Source organism: Hyaena hyaena, unplaced genomic scaffold, assembly GCF_003009895.1.
Source record: "Hyaena hyaena isolate Hyena2069 unplaced genomic scaffold, ASM300989v1 scaffold_456, whole genome shotgun sequence".
Taxonomy (NCBI): domain Eukaryota; kingdom Metazoa; phylum Chordata; class Mammalia; order Carnivora; family Hyaenidae; genus Hyaena; species Hyaena hyaena.
In genome coordinates, this window is record NW_024081087.1 from 1,407,587 (window position 1) to 1,424,636 (window position 17,050).

At 61.1% G+C, this 17,050-nt stretch overlaps 1 protein-coding gene across 1 annotated transcript; it reads right to left on the reverse strand.

The window, feature by feature from the left end:
• Positions 1 to 293: 293 nt before the first annotated feature.
• Positions 294 to 13,129, reverse strand: FADS3 (fatty acid desaturase 3). Its single transcript, XM_039253577.1, has 12 exons — positions 12,743 to 13,129; positions 5,684 to 5,794; positions 5,035 to 5,232; positions 4,576 to 4,677; positions 4,318 to 4,440; positions 3,965 to 4,025; positions 3,317 to 3,393; positions 2,779 to 2,876; positions 2,287 to 2,383; positions 2,124 to 2,203; positions 1,771 to 1,896; positions 294 to 642 (listed from the first exon to the last, which is right to left on the reverse strand). Exons 1-12 carry the CDS (start codon positions 12,947 to 12,949, stop codon positions 591 to 593), a joined length of 1,332 nt encoding a protein of 443 aa, XP_039109508.1. The 5' UTR covers positions 12,950 to 13,129; the 3' UTR covers positions 294 to 590.
• Positions 13,130 to 17,050: the final 3,921 nt, after the last annotated feature.

The following is a 17,050-nucleotide window of genomic DNA, read 5'->3' on the forward strand; positions in this document are numbered from 1 at the left end:
CCCTGGTCTGCAGGGACCAGCCCCTGTCCCACCTGGCAGAGGAGCAAAGCGAGGTCTGCTCAGTGTGACGGCTGAAGGTTGCTGGTGAGTGGGTGAAGGACAGGAAGGGAGGGACCCTCACAGAGACCCGAACCTGAGGCAGCTGCCAGCTTCCAGACCCAGGGCCACCATCCTCTCCCCCTGCCCCCTCTGCCAGCACCCCACCCCCCATCCCCCTGATGGCCCAAGGGCCTGAACTCCTCTGAGGAAGTCCAGCTCCAAGATTCTCGCAGATTCAACACACCACTCCACCATTTTTCTGGGTTTTGTTTTTATATAAAAATAACCGTTTTCCCTGAATTTTTGCTCTAGGAAAACATGCCATGCTGTGTGGCTTTCTGTACCATCCCCCTAGCCCTGGTCCTGTTTGGCCAAGAGCCACAGCCTTAGGGCTGCCAAGCAGACAGGTGAGGGGGGCGGGCAGGTGAGGGCAGCAGATCAAGAAGGGTGGGCAGGACCCCCTAGGTGGGGGGGGCGGGGGGCCGGGGGGCGCAGAGTGGTCAAGCCTGCCTGGGCCGGCTTGGTGGTCGCTGGGGCCCCGGGTGCTGCCATCACTGGTGGAGGTAGGCTTCCAGCCAGATGTCACCAGACTTCTTGAGGGACCTAGGAGGCAGAGGTGGGGTGGGTGCCTTCACTGCAAGGTACTAACCCCTCCCCCCAAGACAGTCCTTCGCTGGGATGGGGGAGCAGAGGGAAGGCCGGGCAAAGGGGCTACACTCTCATTAACCGGAGTAGAATCCAGACCTCGGGTGGGAGGAGAAGGGGACGCCAAGGCCAAGTTCAGGCAGCAGTCAGCACAGGCCTGTCCCTCTTTCACCCAAGAGCTCCCTGTTTCGTCTCCTTCTGCGGGACCCTGCGACCCTGGAGCCCGTGTGTAAGGCACGGAGCCCGCCCACCGGGAGCCCGATGACAGGCAGGGGAGCCAGAAGTATCAACCGCTCGCCAGGAACCCCTAAGCCAGGTGTTCTCATGGGGCCCTGCTGAGTGGCAGGGGCTTGGACGCAAGGGCTGGAAAGGGTCATAAAGAGAAGCAGCAAGAGTTCGAGCACCAGCACAGAAGGAAGGGCCTCCAAGCACAGGGAACAGCAGGTGCCAAAGCACAGAGGTGGAAGAGGGGAACCTGACCTCTGCTCCCCACTGCCAAGGCCACCTCCAGGGCCCAGCCCCGTTGTCCCAGTTAGGACATCCAGGTCCTGCGTGTCCCTCCTCCACTCACACCAGCGCACACCTGCCTGCCCCACGGCCTTTGCGCTGCTGTTCCCGTGCCTCATTCTTCCCCTGGATGTCTCCACTGCCAGCCCTCTGCCCTCCTCCGTCTCTACTCACACATCAGCTTCTCGATACCCCCCACCCTGTCACCCTACTCAAACTCACAAGTCCCCTCTCCTGCTCCTACTCCTAGGTTTTATGGTTCCATTTTGCCACAATTACTGTAATTTACTTAGTCTAACTGTTTTCCGGTTCTCCTACTAGGGGATCTCGGCCTGTTTTGCTCACCGATGCATCTAGAGCCCTCGGGACAGGGCCTGGGCCCACCATAGGTGCCCCCTAAACGCCGGCAGTGTGAAAGAGCACTGGGAAGGGAGGGCAGGCACAGGCTGAGGACACAGGCTGAGGACAGGCTGGATCAGAAAGGCCTCGAATGCCAGCTCTTGGGCTCAGAGAACCAGGGCCTAGGAAGGGGCCACGGGGGAGCGCCCCTGAGCGGGGGAGGGGAGTGAGGGTCCTTACCCAACGATGTCCACCAGGGCAGTGAGAAAGGGCTTCACCTCATAGTGGAGGCCGTGCTTGGCGCATAGTGCCTTGACCAGCGGGGCCACCTTACGGTAGTTGTGCCTCGGCATCGTGGGGAAGAGGCTGGTGGGGAGAGCGTGGACCGGCACCTGAGGTGAGAGGGCGCCGGCAGGGGGCCCCACCCACCCATCGCCACTCAGGCCCTGTTCCCCGCCTCTCCCCGGCCTCCAGAGAGCCCTGGGCTTCTGTCTCGGCCTCCCTGGGGAAAGACTAGACACAGGGGCCCCTCATCAGCCCCTGGGCTCAGGACTCACTCCCACCCCTGTGGGGCCGTCAGGGCCCACACTCACTGGTGCTCGATCTGGAAGTTGAGGTGCCCGCTGAACCAGTCGATGAAGAGCGAAGGCTCCACGTTGCAGGTGGCTGCCAGCTGGTGGAAGCGGGCAGGGCACAGGTGAGAGAGGCCCCACTCCCCCTCACCGGTCCCTGCCCAGCCCCACCCCTGCGGCCTACCTGAGAGCTGGCCCAGTCCCGGTGTTTCTCATGGCCGATCTCCTTGGGTATGTGGTTCATCTGCGTGATCCACACAAACCAGTGGCTCTCCAGGACCCTGCGAGGGGAGCTCAGGCACTGCCCATGTCCAGCTCACCCCTTGGACCGGACCTGGGCCCCAGCTTCCTCATCTGCACCATGGGAGCACCTAACCCCTCTCCCGCTGGTGTTTAAAGAGGCTGAGCAAAGCAGGGTCTTGCCAGACGGAGCCCGGAGCAGCCCCGCTCACGAGGGCAGACATCCAGGGGCCACTTCTAAGCGAGGTCGCTCCTTGCAGACCCACTGTCCCTGGGATCCTGCCACTTGTGTTCCCCAACAGCCCAGGGGGCAGCACTGCTGTCCCCATACCGCAGACGGGGAAATGGAGGCTCTGACGATGGAGGGCTGTGGTCAGGGGCCCCTGCTGCCCATGTGTGACCTCACCGCCTCCCTGCCGCCCGATTCTGGCCATACCTGACAGCAACGAAGAGGAGCAGCGCCCCAGGAAGGCCGTAGAAGGGGACGTAGCACAGGCAGAAGCGGGAGTAGAAGCTGGCGGCCCAGAGCAAATCCTGCAGAGGGTGGGGGAGGGCAGAGGCCCCCCGAGGCAGCCAGGAAAGGGGGCTGAGGTCATCCATCCCTTCTGCCTGAGGGGCCTCGGAGCCCCAGGCAGGTCACCACCCTTCTTTGGGCCTCTGTTTTCTCAGCTGCATAAAGGGACAAGGTCCCTGCCCTGTGGGCCTCACGCAGCTCACCCCAGCCATGGAGGAGGATGCAATGAGGGAGCCCTTCCCTGGGAGATAAATGCCTGGCAGAGTCCGCCCGGGGAATCCTCACTCCCAGGGAGGGCACTGCGCGCCTCACGTACACTCACACAAGTGCACATGCATCGCAGCGCCACACGCACACGTGCACACCTGTCTGCACTCACGGACGGGGCTGCCCCTGGTGCCCCACCTCCTGCCACCACGGCCGCATCCCCCAGGGGGCCTGCGCAGAGCCCCCCACTCACCGTCCACCGCATGCACACCAGCATGTATGCCAGATTCTCCACTTCAAAGTTCACCAGGGTGAGCAGCGGTGGGCCGACTGCGAGGAGACACAAAAGAGCTCAGGGACAGGGCGGGGGTGCCAGGAGCGAGGGAGTCAGTGAGTCGGGAGCCGCCGTCACCCCAAGAGTCACTCCAGGAATGCCCGTGGGGCCTGGTGCCGGTCCCATCCAGCGGGGTGACCCTGCATCACCCACGCGGCCTTGGCCACCATCTTCTCTCCGCATCCGAGCCCATCCCCAGGTTTGGCCCTTGCCCCTCACCCCCTCACCTCTGTGTTGCTCCTGAGGATACCAGCCTCCATCCCCTTAAATCCTCATCCTGGCCACCCCAACAACTCCCTGGTGCCCTGGGGCTCCAGCCCACCCTGGTGCACGTGCAGGAAGGAATCATGAAAACCTGGGGGCACCCCAGGGAGAGTCAGCCCAGGCTGCAGGCCCAGACCGGGGCAGGGGCTGGGAGAGGTGTGCCAGCACCATAATGAGGGAGTTTTAACACATCTGCCCCTGCCCTGGGAGGGGGTGGAAGCTGTCCGGCGTTGGCAGGCAGGGGCAGAGAGATCTCGGCCCCCGGCTGTGCCCCCACCTCCAGGAGGACCAAGGGACACTCACTGAGGAAGAAGTACAGGTGCTGGTGGTTGTAGGGCAAATATCTGCGCTTTTTCTTGCCGTACTGCGGAGGAGACGGGGGGGCTGGGGTCAGAGGGCAGGCTGGGGTCAGGGGGCAGGCTGGGGTCAAGGGGCTGGGGTCAGGGGTCAAAGGCAACCCTGAGTTCTAGCCGTTGGGCCCTTCATCCCCGGCAGGCTGGGAGGTGGGGAAGGGGTGCCCTTGGGGTAGGGACTCAGCCTGGGGTGAGAGCCCGGGGGCTCGTTCAGAGGCTCAGCCTGGGCCGCAGTGACTCAGCGACCACCAGACGGCCTAAGCCATGAGCCCAGCCAAGTGAGTCCACACCCTCCCCGCGCACCTCGACGGACGACTCCCCCAGGAGGAAGACGGGCGCTACAGTCACATCTGGGTCTTTGTGGAAGATGTTGGGCTTGGCGTGGTGCTGGAAATGGCGGAAGTTCCACCAGTGGGCAGAGAAGCCCTGTAGGGGACAAGGGGGGCTCTCAGGGCAGGGGCTGGGCCGCGTCAACCACCCGGTTCCGGCACATGTAGGCGGACCCGGGGGAGGACCCTCAGCTCAGCCCCCGCGCTGCCCACCCCCCGCCCCCACCCTCACCTTCAGCTGCCCCATCACAAACTGCTGGGCCAAGTGGTTCCACTGGGACTTCCTGAAGACGGAGGTATGGCCCAGGTCATGCTGCAGACACCAGCACTGAGCCTGCGGACAGGAGGAGGGTCAGGAGCCGGTGGGAAGGAGCCCGGGGGAGCCCTCCCAGCTCACGGGACACGGCCGCCACTAACGCTACATTTTAAGACCCTGTGGGGCCAACTTCCTCTTTTAACAGATGAGCCCAACTGAGTCTCAGGAGGTCTAGGGGCTTGCAGGTCTATCATGGAGACTTCTGGTTCCCCGCCCTGGGCTTCCTCCTCGGCTCATTTAAGATGCAGCTTGACCTACAGATACAGGTCTTATGGGGCCTCTGGCCGGTGAGGTATTCACTCAGCGGGTCTGTCCAGAGTGTCCTTGCGTGTCTACCGGGAAGTTTGGGCAGCGGGAGGAAAGTGCTGGAGTCACCTGGGAGGTGGCCAGGACAAGGGCGGCGAGGGTGCTGGGCACCCAGCCCGGGCCGAGGAGGTAGATGGTGAGCCAGGCGAGCACCTCCATGGCCAGGATGTGGCCCAGCAAGAGGGCGAAGAAGGAGGGCTTGGCCTCAAACAGCTTCATGTCCTCAGCGGCCCGGCGCAGGGCGCGGAAGTCCTCCAGCAGCTGGGCCTGCCCCGGCGGAACAGCTGGTCAGCCATGGAAGCCAGGTCCCCGGTCGTCCCCAGGGGCCCCCAACAGTGACCCATGCTGCAGGGGGTGCGGCCTGAGGGACGGAGGGGCGAGGACACCAGCCCGGGGTGGGGGCACACGAGAAGCAGAGAAAGGCAGAGTTGGGAAAACCCTTAGAGCCCAGTGCTTCAAAACCCTTGGTGTCGATGGAGACGCTGGGCCCGGAGAGGAAGGGGCTCGCCTTCGGCGAGAAGGGACATGGAACATGGCAAATGCCGGCCCAGCCAGCCCTGGTCCCTGGGCTCCTGCGGGCCTCCTACAGCTCTGCCCTTGGCCACTGCCCAGGAAAGGAAGGCGACAAACCCAGCCCAGGACTCGGGTCCCCCTGGGGCAATGTGGGCAGAGTTCCTGTTGGCAATGGTCCCCACCCCTCCACCAGGGCCCCCCTCACATTCTGGGGTCCATCCTGGCTGGGCTCCTCCGGGGCCAGCTCTCCAATCAGCAGGGGCTGCAGGAACTTGCGCACGAAATTGAGGTCCTGGTGGAAGGCGTGGAAGGCATCCTGAAGGAGAGCAGACAGTCAGGTGGACAGAAAGACAGACAGCTACAGTAGCACCCAGAGAGGCAGGCAGAGCAGACAGGTGGAGAAGCAGCTGGTTGCTCAGGGGCCAATATAAAGAGGGCCAAATGGGTCACCTTTGCCCATTAGCCCTGCCCAGTGCTCCCCGGGCTCTGCATGCCCCTCCGGGTCCCCCCCAGGCCCTGCGTGCCCCAAGCCCCAGCTGCTTCCCCCAGCACAGGGGGCCCTTCTCCAAAAATCCATCCACTGCCACACAGACTGTGTTCTCAGGTTTGCAACAAAGAGAAGCACACAGTTAGATGCATTTGATTTTAAAAGCAGAAGTGGAAAAGATCAGTTTTATTAAAAAAATTACATAAATATTGAACATTCCTATGATTCTTTGTAACAGCTGGGGGTGGGGATGGGGTGCAACGCAACAAGGGTTGGAAGTCGACAAAGGCAAAGCGCTGGGGTCGGACACCCCCAGTCAGGAAGCCGTCCAGGTGGCGCCGAAGTGGGAGTGAACTTGGATTGCCTGGCCGGGCTCCCTCGGACTCTCTAATCTGGTCCCTGTGCGCCTGGCTCAGTACTGTTCCCAGCTCTTCAATGGGTCTTTATCCCTGGACTCTGTCTGAAGGGACGAGCCACCGAGCTGCCCAAACTATAGAAACACCACCAGGGTGGGTGTCCCCTGGGCCTTGAGAAAGTGACTGCAGGTGACCAAAGGAAGCACCTTTGGGGAAGGATGACAACAGGGGCCTCCCATTGTTCCCTTGCTAATGAGCCTACCAGCTTCTGGTGGGTGTTGAGCCAGACAGCTGGGCCCCTGTACTTACAGTGGGACTTCCCCGCACCCCCCAGCCCCCCCACATGGGGGCCCCACCTGCAGGATCCACCTGAGCGGTCCCCTTTCCTGTTGTCTGCTCTCAGGGCAGCCCAGAGAGCTGGGGGTGGGGGGTGCCGCCCCTGGAATAACCTAGGCTCCCATCCACCCTGAGCTCCTAAGAGCAGAGGGGGCTGCGTAGTGCAGATCTCCCCCCTTCTCCGGGATGACCTTGATGGAGAGGCGGCACACTTGGGAAAGAGGGGGTGTAGGGAAGGCTGGCCCTCCTGAAAGCTGCCAGGGAAGGGGGTGCTCCAGGCTCCTGGGGACCTAGGAGGGAAGGCCTCTCTGGGGCTGGCTGGGCTGACCCCACTCACTGTGACCTTGAGCGAGTCCGCCCTCCCGCCTGGGACTAAGCGAAAGAGAACGAGACTCCAGACTCTGGCTCTGGACTTCAGAGCAGTAACTTTTTTTTTTTTTTTTTTTGGCCTCTTAATTCACCCTTTTAGCCATTTTCAAGCGTACAGTTTAGTGGCATTGAGTGTGCTCACATTGCTGGGTATCCATCACCACCATCCACTTCCAGAACTTTCTCATCTCCCCCAACTACAACTCTGTCTCCAGGAAACACTAACCACCCCCCACCCCAGCCCCTGCCAACCACCATTCTGCTATCTCTGGACGGACCTCTGATAAGAGGGCTTCAACAGACATGTCCTTTGTGACTAACGTGTCACTTAGCATAATGTCTTCAAGCTTCACCCCTGTTGTAGCAGGTGTGTGAATTTCCTTCCTTTTTGAGGCTGATGAGCAGGCACTGGGGAGTTTCCGCTGAAACTCCCTGGTGGCACGTGGGGCCCACGCATGCATACTGTGGCCATGACCCCAGATTTCTTCCCTCCTCTTCCAGCCCTTCTTCTCTCCCAGCCTCTGTGTCTTCTGGGATCACCTTGGCGCCCAGCAGACCCCCAGATGGTCCAAGGCCAACCTCCCGATGCTTCTCCCTGAGTCCTTATTTATTCACCCAGGCCAGGCCTGGAGACGCACTGAGGGAGAGGGCCACCCGAGGGTCAGGTCTATCCCCTGGTGTGGCAAGGGGAGGGGTGAGCCCCAGAAGGGCCGATGAGAAAACCCCAAAGCTTGCAGACAAGGCTCTGGCTGATGGGAAGGGCTGGGCAGGGTTGCGGTGGGTCCTTGGAAAGCAGGTGGCCTCCCGGGACTGGGTGGCCAATGCTAGGCCGTTCTTATGTTCTCGGCACCAACAAGGTGGGTCGTTGGCCTCAGACCCAAAGCTGATGCACCAGCAAACAGCCTTTGCTGGAACACTTATTGGGGCCATCGGACCAGATCATCTCTGGGCCACTGCTTAAGGACCCGGGGCCTGGGCAGAAGACTCAGGTTAAGCCACTTACAAAGGTCACACAGCTCCATTCGATGGAGAGTGGATCAGAACCCAGTCTGACTATAAAAGTGTGCTTGTGGCCGCTCCTGGGCCAGAGAGGAGGCAGTGGGTCTCCTGCACTGTGGGGTGCGGGGGCAGGGACCTCACCACGAAGCTGGTCACCATCCCACACAGCCAGGGACCTACCTGGCTGCTTGAGCCCAGACTGGGGGGGACAGGAAGGTGGTCCTGGCATTTCTTGGGCCACATTGACGGAGTTTGGGGGGGCACTGCAAGAAGCCTCATCCTCACCCACCCCTGGTACACCTGGAAACACCCTTCCTATGATCCTCCCCCACCTAACAGGCGGAAGGTGGCACTCGGGGTCTCTCGCGGGGTCTTGGAACAGAGCTGGGTGAACCTGCTGGCGGCAGTGATAGGCTGCGTTCACAGGGGTGTCCTCAGGGCCTGACAGAGCAGGGGCTGGATAGCAGGTGTGAGTATGAGGTCAAGAGCCCACCCTCCACAGCCGGCAAGGCAGGGGTCTGAACCTTCCACTGGAAGAGAGGCTCAAAGCAGCAGGGACCCCTGCCCAGGTCAGAGCTTGTCAGGACAGAGCTGGGATTTGAACCCGAGCAGATCCAGGCCCTGCCGGCCCCACCTGGGTCCCTGGGAAGCTCAGAGTGGCTCCTGCCCTGCCCCACAGCACCACATGAGTAGCAGCCAGTCGAGGGGTGGAGGGCGGGGGCTCGGCGCCAGCCTGCTGAGAAGGGAACCTGAGCGGCCCACCACTCGCCACTCACAAGCAGAGCTGTGGAGCCACAGACAAGATCGCGCTCTCCCTCGTTCTGTAGTTTTGCGTTAGTAAATCAGAAACCACCAATGCCCATCTCATGGGGCTGCGGGCAGTCAGTGCAGGTAAAAGTGCACTTAGAAGGGCCTGGCGTCCAGCTCTGGCTGAGCCCCGCTGGCCTGCTGCGCCCTGTCCTGCGTCTACTCAGACTTAGTGGCCCCGGAGGGTGGGCCTGCAGGCGTGAGGGAGGAGAATGGAGTGCACCCTGCCGGTCAGGCCCGCGCCAGCCTGAGGCTCAGGAACGGACAGAGTGGGGACGGGGGAGCATTTCTGGTCGCTCATGACCTGAGCCGAAGTCAGATGCTCCCTCCCAGGAGACCCTCGTGCCCAGAACACGATGCTCTTTACCATCCCCTCCCTGCATCATCCCTCATGGGAGCCAGTGGGGAAGCACTATCAGTGTCCCCATTTTGTAGATGAGGACAGTGAGGCACAGAGGCCAAAGGGCACACAGCTCCAAACGCCACTCATCCGACTCGCCCCCACGCGGGCTGGCGCAGCTCAAGGATGGACCCTCCCAGAAAGCCGCTCACGGTGTAGGGCTCCTTCCACCCAGAACCCTTGGCTTGATGAGTCAGCGACCCCAAAGGTGCCGGGCCCTCTGACCCTTTCTCCACTACCACTCTCCAGCTCCCTCCGCGAGCCCTGGTTCCTCCTAGGTGTTTCCTGCTACAGCACGGCGCTTGGGTGACCTGGGGAGGAAAAGCAGGATGCCAGGGTGCTTGGCCCACCTCTGCACCGTGTTCCTGCCCGGCACTCCCCCAGGGTGGGAGCCGGGCACTGTGACGGCCCCGGGAAGGGGCCTGAGCGGGTGGGGACATTACAGAAACCACCTACGGAGCCCAGAGAGGTCACACTTCACGGGGAGTGGCCATGAGGCAGCAGGGCTTGCAAGGCAGCCAGCGAGGTGGGCGGAAGCCCAGCGTGGGCTCTGGAGCCAGGTCGTCTGGGTTCATGGCCAGCCCCTCTCCCCCCAGCTCCTACCCAGACTCAAGCCCCACCCTCCAAGCCCAAGGACCCGAGGCCCTGCCCTTTGAGAGCCCCAAGAAGGTCCCTTCACATCACCCATATTCAGCCTGTCTCATCTGCAAAATGGGCTAACGCACCCCGCACGCCTCACTAAGCTAACTCGTAATAGCGCCCCCTGGTGGACCTGTGCCCGCAGCGGCTCTTGCCTTCTGCCCTGGCCACGCCTGTGTTTCGGAGCCCAGGTGAATGGCCACCTCTTCTGAGTGACCTCACCTGGGAGAAGGCAGGTCCCCACCATCTCTTCCCTTAGCCTCCTGCCTTTCTCCTGGAGGGCTCTGTCTTCCCTACGGATCCTTTTAAATGTGCATCAGATTCCCCTGGCTTCCTTGCTCTGCCCTCCAAAAAGATCCCCTTAGAATAAACCAAAGTCCTGCTTCCAAAGACACAGAAGGCCAGCAGGAGCCAGCTCCTGTTACTTCGGGACCTCGTTGCCTGCCCCTCTCGCCGGCCCCCTAACATCCTCGCTGTTCCTTGAGTACTGTCCCATGTCTGAGCTTTTGCTCTAACTTCCTCCTTGCGATGTTTTGTTTGCAGCTGTATCTTCAGAGGTTAGAGCAGAGTTTGGTGGCTAGGACAAGCTCACCGAATATCCGCCGATGGATTGACTGATCCAATAATTGAAGAACGAGTGAATGGAAAATAACAGTGAGGTCACAGGGTAGCATGTGGTTAGGAGGATGGGCTATGGATTCAAATCTCAGACCCACCACTTGATTTCAAGTCAGTTTCCTTTTTTGAGCCTCAGTTCTCCCATCTGTAAAGTGGGAAAGCCAGTAACAGTACCTGCCTCACAGGGGTATCCTGGGGATTAAAAAAGAGTATCCATAAGCCAAGCGCTGAACTTGGAGCCTGGCACAGAGCAGGTACCCAGCACCTAGCCCCGGTCTGCTTCTGGCCAGCAGCAGCCGGGCCTCGCCCCTCCCTGGCTGTCTCCACCAGTCTCAGGCCGCCTATGACTCTTAGAGAAACCTGGCTCAGGGCCCAGAGCACTCTCCCCAGGGTACCCAGCTTTGTATCCCAGGATGGCCACAGGCTGACTTCATGGCACAGGAACTCTGGGAATTTCCTGGCAGGAAGGCTTCTGTTGCCTGGACATGAGAACAGCTGATGGGTGGCTGGGACTAGTGAGAGGTGACCTCAGGAACGCAGCCCGGCCATGACAGCTGCCCCACCCCTACCTGCACTCCTCGGCCTGGAATAGGCACGTGGGGGCTGGGCTTGACCACACACAGCACTGGGCTGGTCTAGAATCCGCCATCTGTTTGCAGGACACGTTCACACTTACCAGCCAGCAGCGTATCCCAGCCCAGAAGGACTATGTGGGCAGGCCTGGGGCCGCAATGGCGAAAAGGCACAGTCCTGTCCACAGCTGGCTCACTGTCTGGCCCAGCTCTCCCTACTTTACGGGTGAGAAAACTGAGGCTCAGAGGAGTAACACCTGGTTCAAGGTCACTCGGAGTCTCCATGGGCAGAGCCAGGACCCAGCCCCCAGGGAGCAGACAGATGGCTCTTCTGGAAATGGGAAACAGACTTTCCTGGTGATGAATCAATGAGAAAACTGCCAGATGGAGGTCTCAGCGTCGAGAGATAACTGTCTGAGGGGGTTGCCATGCAGCAGGCCCCCAGCACCGGCCCGGGCACCCCAAACGCCCCACACTCCGACAGAAATGCATGCACGTCCAACCATGCACACAAATGCATGTGGCGCTCACACACACCCGGGCCTGTGCGTGGCCACCCACTTGTTGCCCCATAGTCATCTTTAACTCCATGGCCACCACCCGGCCCGTGGACAAGTCTCTCTATCAGTTTCTAGGCCTTTGGGAGGCTTCCGCCTCTAAGCCCTCGGCTTCTTAGGATGGAAGTGGGGAAGAGAGACCTTTTCCCTTAGAGTCTTTGGAGATTGTCCAGCCTGGCAGTCCTGGTAAACAGGACCTCCTGGGACAAGTCACACTCTCTTCTGCTGCTGGAAGTTCTGCCACTTAGGGATTCATCTCCTGGAATCCTGAGGATTCCTGGTACCCGGGGTGGCCCATCTAGAATTTTCGACTGTCAAAGAAAAGGATCGTGGCCTCTCCAGACGAGGAACTACTGGGCCACGGCAAGGGGTTGGTGAGGAGGCGCCCCCACCAGGCTGCTCTACCATTGGGCTCCGGCCAGATGGTCCCACTGGACCGGGCCACATCCCTCCTTGGCAAAACATGTCTAGACATGGGCTGGGAAGGGGAAGTCGGGGCTCCCAAGGGTCAGTCTATTCCTGGGGTGACTGTGCTTCCCGAGGAGGCCCACCCAGCCTGGTTGGCAAAGTTCTCCCACGTGCAGCTGCCAGCCCAGGAGAGGTGAGTCACTGCCCCTCATAGCAGTTTACAGCAGCTCTTGGGAAAGCCACAGACCTCTGGGCCCTGCCCAAGCTCTGCTGCCCAGCCCCCAGCCTCTGGTGGCACATCCTTGCCAGCCCCCAGGGACCCCACCCTACCCCTGGCACTCAGCAAAAGGAACCTGGTCTGGGCGACCCAGAACCGAGAGGAGAAGCTCAGAGCAGCAGGGAGGACTCACACTTAGGGCCGGCTCGCTGGCCACGACACACCTACCTCCGAGAGGCCCTCACTCCCGTACAGACCCCGCTCCGGCCCAGCCCCAGTCCATGGCCCCGCATGCAGGTCCTCCACGCAGGGACGTGGCCTCCTCAGCCCACATCAGGCCCTGGCCTGTCCATCCCAATTCTGGGTCCCGGACTAGGAGATGGAGGGTCAGCAAAGAGTAGAAAGGACGCCAGACCGCGCAAGTAGAGCGGATCACAGAGCCCACAACCAGGCCCGAGCGAGCGCCAGGCTCCACCCGGCCGGCGGTGGGCTTCCTTACCGTGGCGTCCTCAGCGCCGTGGTGGCCAATGAGGCGGCTGCCCCCGGGGTGCCGTTGTGCCCAGCGGCTGATGTCGTAGACGCGACGCTCGATGACCAGCCACTTGTCGCCCGGGAGGTTGTGCGGGCGGATCTGCTCCCAGCGGAAGGTGGGCAGCGGCGCCCCCGGCTGCGCGGACCCCCTGCCGGGCTCCCCGACGTCGCCCATGGCCGCGTGCAAAAGTCCTCGGGTCTCCCCCCCGGTACCTTTCCGAGGTCCGACAGACACCCCAAGGGGAGCGAGTCGCGTCCCCGGGGGCGTCCTCCGCCGCCGCCCGCTCCTCCGCGGCCCCGCCCTGCCGCTGCGGCCGCCGTACGAGCGTGCGCCTGCCCGGCTCCCGGCGCAGGGAACTTTTCCCTCCCTTATAACCGCGCTGACAGCGCTCGCCGCGCCTCCGCCCCTCGCTCGGCCCCGCCGGCCCGCCCCGCGCCCGCTCCAATCCCCGCGCAGCGCCTCGGCCTCCATTGGCTGCGCCGCTCTCCGGGCCGCCGGGGGCGGTGTCTAGGGGGACCCGCCCCGCCCGCGGGGGCCGCGGCCACCACGCCCGGCGCTGCTGGGGGTGCCGTCCGCTCCCGGCTCTCGGCCCCCGGCTCCAGGCGGGCGGGGCGCACAGCAGAGGGGCGGGGACTTTACACACTCGGCCGGTGCCGCGCGTGCCCTCGGGGCCCAGGTCTGAGCCGAAGGCGCTTGGAACAACAGTCTGCGCACACGGGGTTTCCAGCCACGCGTCCTGGAATGTTAAATCCTGAGCGCACAGAGGTGGAGACGCTACTTCGGGGTGACTGTAAACAGCTTTCAATCAGTCGGGGGGGACCCCAGCGTCAGGGCAACGAGGGCCGCCGTCGGGGCCGAGGACCTGCCCGGGCCAACTCGCCCCACACGGGGCCGTCTGCGGGGGGGGCCGTGGTCTTCCTGCCATTGGAACTGCAGGGTCCCCAGGGTGGCCACTGGCTTAGAAGGGAAGGGGTGGGGGGTGGAGAGCACCGGAATCGGGGGCAAGGCGCTGTCATTCCCCGGGCGCTCTCCTGGACGGCTTGCTTGTTACAGTCCCCTCCCCCCATTTTGGCCTTTTGAGAGTGTAAAGGGCTCCCCAAATTACTTTGTAGGGTTTTTTGAGATAAAGACACCTGTTCCTAAAAGCGAAGGGTTCATACTCAACATGGAATGAAATCAGGCTGAGGTTCTGCTGCAGGGTAGCAGGTATCAAACTTGACCGCATCAGAATCAGGCAAGAGCGCGTTATGACAGGCCGGCTGGGCTCCCCCGCTGAGTGGGATTCCGCGCAGCCGGTTTGCAGGCAGAGAACTGCATTTGGAACGCGTTCCAAGGGCGGTGATGCTGATGTTGGTCCAGGGGATGCACTTTGAGAACATGAAGCGTATTTCTCTGATGCGCTAACTTCTTATCTTGGTTTAACAGTTTATAGGAAATCATTTATAGCTGGTATATTTGTGGGGCTGGAAGGCCAGGGCGCCAAGAAAGGCTGAAGGGGCTTCTGGGTCCTTCTTGATACCAAGCGACCTCTATTCGGTTGCCAGGACAACCGGTCAGGCTTGCCGTCACCATGGCCCTGGGCTGCTGTTGCACTGACTCCTCCTTGAACCCCCTCCCTGAGCACGTGTGCGTGTCGAGGGGCGGGGTGGATAGAGGTGTGTGGCTGGCGGCGGAGGTGGGTGGTGATTGCAGACACCCCTGTCCGCAGCACCACGTTGACACAGTAGCACAAGCATAAAGGAGGCAGGCTGTTAGAGGGCCCGAGGCTCCTGCACCCGAATCCAGCCCCTCCCCCAGGGGCACAGCCCAAACCCCATCTTCAGCAGCCCTCCGTGTTCAGATGCCAACACCTGACCCCTTCCCGGGGCCCTGGCCTGGTCGCCGCCACATGCAATGCCGTGGGGGGACTGGGGTGGGTTGGAACCTCCCCTTGCCCCAGCTGTCCCCGGAGATATGAGGAAGATGAGGGCCTGCATGAGGTCCCCCAAGAGGTAAAGCAAGGACAGAGCTCAGGGCAGTGCCACCCCTCCAGCCACTGTATCCCAGCAAGGAGAGAGAGGTGGTGGAGCTCTCCTGCCCCCTGTGGGTCTCTCCCTGTCACCCAGCCGACAGCTTCCCACGTGTGATTTCTCTGTAGGCCTGGAGGCTTCCAGAGGTGGCTTGACCACTCCACCCAGTGGATCTCGCAACTCCCCTAAAATCAGGGGGTCTGGAAGAACGTGAGACTCCATTATCCCCAGTCTCCCCACACCCTCCCGGTCGGGGCATCGAAGCCTTCTCAGACCGCTTGGAAAGGGAGAGGCTGCACTTGGCATTCCCGAGCTGCCATTGGGCCACTGCCAGGCCCGGGGTTTAGGCAGGGGGCGGGGAGAGCTAGGGAGGGTCCAGCCAGCTGCAGCGTTTTGGGGGGAGGGTGTGTGCTTGAGGTTTGAGGGAGAGCCCCTCAGACCACTGGCTGGCCCCTGTCCCGGTCCCTGCAGAGCCTCTCCTGGCCATGAGCTGGCACACGGCCTCATGTTGGACACGCTGGAGCCTCTGTCCTCTGAAGCACCACCAGCCACTGTCCTGGAGCCAAGTGACACTTACGCAGGCCCGTGGGGCTCAAACAGGCTGCAGAGGTGTAGCAGTAGCCCAGGGGGGCAAATTTACCCCAAAAAGCTCCAGGCCTTCCAGAAAAAGCAGTCACCAGGCCCAGGCATGCGCTCCGCGGCAGACACAGGCCAGAGCTCTGCAACTTGGCTTTGAGTTAAAGTTCACCACGCTAGTCTGTAGGCTTGGGTAATGAGGCCTGGGACGCGACTCTTCTGCAAACGGTGCAGTCTGAGGGGGGCCGGGGCCACAGAATCACGTGAGAGCTGCAGCCCCACCAGCCACAAAAGTCAGTCCCTGAAGGCATCGGTCTGGAACAGTAAGGCTCCTCAGAATGTCCCTTCATAAAAAGCCACATACAAGTGGCCGACAAGCGTAATGAAAGATGCTTAAAGCCAGTAATCCTCAGAGCTGTACAGATCACAATCACAGTGAGACAGCACCTCATAGCCGTTAGGGTGGCCTTTATCAAAACAGACCAAGTAGCAAGCGTCAGCAAGGGTGTGGAGAAATTCGAACCACCGCGGGCTGTCAGCAAGATCGTAAAATGGCACAGCTACTATGGAAGACGGTATGGAAGACACAAGTCAACAAATTGGAACTAGGACTGACACATGTCCCCCAGCAGGGCCCCTTCTCTGTATAAATAGCCAAAGGAATTGAAGGCAAGGTCTCAAAGAAATTAACTGCACTCTCATATTCATCACAGTATTATTCGCTGCAGCTAAGGGGTAGCAACCACCCAGATGCCCATCAAGGGATGGGTGGGTAAAGATAATAGTAAATTGTGTTTTCTTACCGCAATAATAGAAATGAAAAAGGGGTGGGGGTGGGGGCTGCGAAGGTCAGTTAGTTCCGATCTTCCCAACTCACAGATGAGAAAACTGAGGCCCAGAGAGAAGCCTGTCGCCCAGGTACACAGTCCTGGCAGCTTTAAATCAGGGCAGGCTTAGCAGATTGTAGACAGTGACACAGCAGAGCAGTGTGTACGGCCAGTGTGTGGCTAGGCTCAGGCGAAATGGTCACAGCAGGAGCCAGCTTTTAAGAGATGGCCGCCTATACCAGGAGCACTTAGAGAGGCCCGAGTGCGTGATCTAGAAAACTCACTAAGAGGAGCAACTCCTGTATGGCTGCCGTCAGTTAACCACCCTCTCCCAACTCCAAGAGCCAAAGCCCTGAGCCCCCTCCAAAGACCCCCCCATGCACCCCCAGGAGACTGAAGAGCTGGGGTGGGGGCAGCTGTATCCACGTAAAAACATGGGAAACCAATCTAGATGAAAATGCAACTCTGTCACTGCCTGAAACTCAGTTTCTCATCCCTGGGAAACAGGTCTAATCCAGTGCCCAGCACAAGGCAGGTGTCAGGTAAAAGGATGCTGGCTCTGGGGCACCCGGGCAGCTCAGCTGGTTGAGTGTCCGACTTTGGCTCAGGTCATCATCTCGTGGTTCATGAGTTCGAGCCCTGGATCCGGCTCGCTGCTCTCCGCCTGTCAGCGTAGAGCCCGCTTTGATCCTCTCTCCCCCTCTCTCTGCCCCTCCCCCACTGACACTCTCCCCCAAAAAAAAAAAAAGGATGCTGGCTCCGGAGCTGGGCTCATCTGCTTCTATCTGGGGCCACCATTTCCTGGGTGATCTCTCGGTCGAATCACCCAGGGATTCGTCTGTAAAATGGGGAACAGCACCTCC